The following is a 5,351-nucleotide window of genomic DNA, read 5'->3' on the forward strand; positions in this document are numbered from 1 at the left end:
ATTTTCCTTTTAAATTGATATACACTCTCGATCTTAACCAAAATCCAAATTTGTAATCGAGATTAAATCAAAACCAAAAACTATGGCAGAATTTTCATCAACATACAAACCGGATTTTTGTTCGAAATACAGTTCTAGCATAATTTTTTGCTAACCGAAAACCAAATAACCCGGAGCCACATCCTACTTGCTGTAATTCCTTAGGATGAGATGAGCCACGACTAAGGTTTGAATGATTGGGTACTATTATTATGAGCCCACAAGAGAGAAAAGAGAGAACATAAACAATTATCTCATTGTGTTAAAGAAAAAAAGAAGCAATTATCTCATTTATATATATATTACACAAAAGGGAGACTTGTTCTGTTCTCAAGAATGGATAATAGTTAATGGTTTAAGTTCAAGCTCTGAGAAAATTAACGTCACCTAAACCCTCCCCCAATCTTTACAAATTAGAGAACAATAAGGTGACATGCAAAATCTACAACCTCCTCTGTTTTTTTTTTCTTCTTCTCTATCTTCTTTTAATTCAAATCTGACAAACCTCTGTGTTATTTACTTTTTTTAGTAGGTATTTAATGGATTAAGTAAGAAGATCAGAGGTAATGAGTCTGTTGAAACGGCGCAGACACAGCCATCCATGGGCGGTCCAACATGTTCGGTTGCATTGATGATCCCACTGTGAACCCTGTTGTTGACTGTGGTGGAGGTCCCACGCTTGTGTGTTGCTGCATCGGACTGCCCACAACAACAAAAACAAGGTTCTTGACTACACATTAATGGATTCATTAGAAAGGAAAAAAACATGGATTCATATTCTCACCTGAAGGACAGAGATAGAGGACATGATTCAACAGGTGCATGGACACGGTTTTCATCAGGAGAGAGCAGAGACCAGAAAACTGTAAATGTTCAAAAGAAAAAAGCAATTCAATAAAGAGAAACATAACCAACGCATATGCTTTAGGTTTAATCATAACACTCACCTGATGGTTCACGATCATTGTTAACCATAGGGCAAAAGAGAAAGTTCTGCAAACAAAAAAAAAGTATTGGATTCATTACAACAACTCAATGAGAAGCTCATTACAAGTTCATGGCGTCTGAAAGATTACCTCACTCATATCCTGAGATGCATTGCAGACCATTTCTGCCAAAAAAAAAAAAAATGTAGCAATGTCAATGTGTGTAATCATATGACCATGCATTTTCTTCTACACAAGGGAATGATACTTACCTAGTTTAGGAGCGCTTGGTTTTACAGCCAACGTCAAGCCAAGAAAACATTCATCTTGTTTTGTGTTGAAGTCCCAGAGGTTTAGCTCAAGATTAGGCATCTCCGCTGCTGAATAAAACAAAAAAAAGTTAATCTCTGTTGTGAAAGCAATAACAAGAACAAAAAAATCTCACCAATGGTGTTAAGCCTCAGCTCAAGGTCATGTAGAGGATAAGAAGCCTGCGTAGCCATCTATTGGGGTTCTTATATATATCAATACAGAGAGAGTGTGTGTGAAACAGATTCAAAAGAAGTAAGAGGATAAGTCAAATTACATTGAAGAAGGGATGGTTAAGCGCCTGGTCAGCAGTTGGTCGTTTCAGTGGATCCCATGAGCAAAGTCTCTGTTGATTCAAAAGATGTAAGAGACTAAGATGCTAACTTTCTCAATAACAGTAAGAAATATTCAGAGGAAAGAAGAGTAAGAACAAGGACTCACAGTGATCAAATCAATAGCTTCAGGAGAAGCATTGGGGAGTAGATCAGCAATCCTTGTCTGTGGAAACTGTTCACAAATAAATTCAAAGAACAAACTAAATACAAATATTCTCTTAAAAAAAGAACCTTATATCTTTTCACTAAGATCTGTTACCTCTGTGTGACTAATACTCATGATCCGAGAAATGCTTTTTGCTTCAGGAAACGTGGTCCAGTCAGGCTTGCCAAGAACACAGCAAATCTTGTATAGTTGATCTATCTCACTGCTCATAAGGAAAATCACTATATCAGTGTAAACAGTATGCACAAATTTGACCAAAGAAGCTAAACTGCAGTATCAGATTTCACTGTTCAGAGATTCAGTTTAGCATTTGGTAAAAGAACAAATAAATTCACCTTTCACCAGGAAATAGGGGAGAAAAAGCGAAAAGCTCAGCTAATATTGCCCCCACTGCCCACATGTCTGCAGTTCTTTTAAATGTTAGTCTCTCTCTAAACTATATTCTAATGTGATGAAACAGAAAAAAAGATTTTTGAGAAAGTACCAACTGCAGGAGTGTATAATGAAGACTGTAGCAGAACTTCCGGAGCTCGATACCTGTTGCATATAAGAGAGCCAGTTATAAGCTAGTAAAGTTTATAAAATGAAAAAATATAAAATGAATCAATCACTTACCAACGCGTAGACACATATTCAGTGTAAGGAGGCATAGATGCAACTTCTCTAGCCAGTCCAAAGTCAGCAATTTTCAGGATGTTGTTGGTCACCAGCAAATTCTCTTCAAAACCAAAAAAAAAAGAAAAATACAATATGTTTTTAAGTAAAAGACATTCAAAGAAAGACAAGCAATTAGCATGACAAAACATAAGATTACCTGGTTTCAGGTCCCGATGGAAGTAACCATTTTTATGCATGTGTGCGAGGCCTTGAAGCATCTGAGACATAAAACTTCTTATCTCTGCCTCAGAGAAAGGTCGTTGTTCCCTTTCTTTCATTATCTGGTACAGATTGTGATCCTAACCAAAGGAGAATATTATACCCAGTAGATGAGTAAAACATGTTACAAAAAGGTGAAAAGAAAGCGAATATAAGCTCTCTCTCTCTCTCTACTACCATGCACTCAAAGATGAAGAAAAGCTCGTTATGTTCCCTAGCAATCTCCTTCAACTTTATGATGTGAGGATGGTTTAGCTTACGAAGAGCCTACAGAGTCACAAAACTACAGCATTAAACTTTGAACACAAAAGTGGATCGCTTGAAGAATCAATACAAGTACAACACCTTTACTTCTCGCAGATTCATGCACTCTTCCCAATAATAAAACTTTCTCTTCATCTTCTTAACAGCAACCTGAAGGAAACACATAAGGAAAAGTTACAGAATGAAAAAATATATATATTTTATAATCATCAAACTTACAACTTCATATGTTTCAAGATTGACAGCCTTATATACACTGCCACATGTACCATCACCGAGCTCTTCCAGAAACTTATATCTGCACACACAACCAGAATCTTGTCTGTTTCTATAGCATTAAGTTCAAACCAATATGTGCAAAGTATAAGCAAGAAAAACTAACCTTTCCATTATTATAAAAGAATGGTCAACAGATCTCTGATGATAAACTCCACCTTGGATAGGTGTGTTGATGTGTCTAATGTTTGCATAAACGGGTTGATTCTTGTTGACTGTAGCAGGTGGTAAAGATGAACCAGCAGCTTCTCATGTTTGGAGTGATTAATAAGGTCAAAAGTTAGAAACATAGTTCAGCTTTTCTACAAGCTGCGGTAATAACCAACCTTCTTCATCCAAATCCAAAGGAAGATAAACTCAGATAAACAACAGAGTTATCTGCAAACAAAGAACAATTTTTTTTATATTAACAAACAAATGATTTCTATCTTTAATATATTAATTAAGTAAAAGTTTGTTTTATTTTTATTTTATTTTCATTATTTTTTTGTGAAAGAAAAACTGCAGATAAGGATGCTTAAATCCAGATCGGGTTTTAGAATCTGGAGAAACTATTTTTTTTAAGAAAAAAAATTATCAATTCATGAATATGAACAAATTCTTTAAACGGCATATATTCTTAAAGCTGTATTTATTTCGTGAAAAAAAACAATCATAAGGATTTACGCCGGAAAGAATAATCAGCAGGATATGTGCGCAGAGAAAAAAAAAGGTGAAATTTATCTTTATCAAAATTTCTCTAAAACTGAGATTAAAAAACAAAACTAAAAACCAAAAAGAAAAAGAAAAAACAGATCAAATCAATATTGTAAGAAGAAGGTTAATACAATACTAAGAACCAAACCAAGACAGTTTATTTTATTTTTGTATCAATGGAGGAAAAAAACTTACATAGACATAACAACAACAACAACAACAACAAGAGAAACAAAACGATTATTGATTGAAAACGTATTTATCTGGTTTCATTGATAAGATTTTGATTCATTTTACAGAGATTTTAGATAGAAAACTTGTAGCGAAATTCAAAAACCTAATTAAAATATTGAAAAAAATTAAATTAATTAGGCTCAAAATCTATGGAATGATATATGAGATTCCTTACCATTGATACGGGGATAAGTTCAAATTATATTACGATCTGATGATTGAGATTACAGGAAGATTCACCAATGTCGTTTCTTTTACAAAGAGAAGGAGATTAAGAGAAACTAGAATTAATAAAGGGAGAGAAAAAATCAAAGGAAAATTGCAGGTGAAGAGAGAGAGAGAGGAAAGCTTAGGAAGCCATGGAAGAAAGGAAAAACAAATTGATGAAGAAGAAGAAGAAAAAAAAAAATAATTAATTAAACGTTTAAAGTATATCTTGACGAAATAAAATACCAAAGATAATAGTAATTGTTTTTTATTTAGAAATTAATTTTATATTTATTTTTAAAGAAGAAACGGAGGAAAATGGTTGGTTGTGGTGGGGAAGGAGACGGTGGTCCCAGAGTTGATATTAATATTATTGTGATTTGCCCCAAATAATTTAAATTACGAAAATGCCCACTGCTTGTCCAAGAAGATAAAAGAAGAATTGACGACGTAGCAAATGGACTCTAATGGGCGTTTTAGTATTTGGGCTTATTTTCAATGTATCCAATCCGAATAGGCTTTTTAGTGTCGAAATGTTGTTTTCTAGTTATTAAGGAGTAAAAGCCCAAAGTAATGATATCAAAATCTCAACCGACTAAACCAAATGGAAAATGATACACGGAATGGAAATAATATAGACCTTACAATAGCCTATGGTTTTGTAACATTGATTCAACAAAAAATGGTTTGTACCTACAATAGCCTATGGTTTTGTAACATTGATTCAACTAGGGCTGGACAAATAAACCGAACCCGAAAATCCGAACCGAATCCGGTCCGATAAAAATGAATCCGAACTGATCCGAACCCGACATAAATACCGAATGGATCTTATTTTTTGGTAATTTGGGTTATGGGTATTATCCGAACCGAACCTGGATCTAAATGGATATCCGATAGAACCCGAAACATTCAAAACCCTAGAAAAATCTTATACCAAACATGATTTCAATTCCTAATATGAATTCTAAATACATTAAAATATATTGAACATCTAAAATACTTATATATTACATAAATGTT

General features: G+C 33.9%; 1 protein-coding gene across 4 annotated transcripts; it reads right to left on the reverse strand.

Moving 5' to 3' along the window:
• Positions 1-307: 307 nt before the first annotated feature.
• Positions 308-4,523, reverse strand: LOC108813867 (serine/threonine-protein kinase MHK). 4 transcript variants are annotated; one of them, XM_018586544.2, is made up of 18 exons: positions 4,297-4,523; positions 3,298-3,569; positions 3,135-3,213; positions 2,997-3,065; positions 2,829-2,918; positions 2,590-2,731; positions 2,391-2,493; positions 2,260-2,312; positions 2,111-2,177; positions 1,869-1,977; positions 1,716-1,781; positions 1,552-1,620; positions 1,411-1,456; positions 1,238-1,342; positions 1,116-1,150; positions 987-1,032; positions 824-902; positions 308-738 (listed from the first exon to the last, which is right to left on the reverse strand). In XM_018586544.2, the coding sequence occupies exons 2-18, from the start codon at positions 3,303-3,305 to the stop codon at positions 597-599; spliced, it is 1,308 nt and encodes a 435-aa protein (XP_018442046.1). In that variant the 5' UTR covers positions 3,306-3,569; positions 4,297-4,523; the 3' UTR covers positions 308-596. The 4 variants fall into 4 exon arrangements, with proteins under 4 accessions (XP_018442046.1, XP_018442045.1, XP_018442043.1 ...); XM_018586543.2 differs by having other exon boundaries at positions 1,238-1,345; XM_018586541.2 differs by having other exon boundaries at positions 1,238-1,345; positions 1,411-1,468.
• Positions 4,524-5,351: the final 828 nt, after the last annotated feature.

This window comes from Raphanus sativus, chromosome 6 (genome assembly GCF_000801105.2).
Source record: "Raphanus sativus cultivar WK10039 chromosome 6, ASM80110v3, whole genome shotgun sequence".
In the NCBI taxonomy this organism is placed as follows: Eukaryota; Viridiplantae; Streptophyta; class Magnoliopsida; order Brassicales; family Brassicaceae; genus Raphanus; species Raphanus sativus.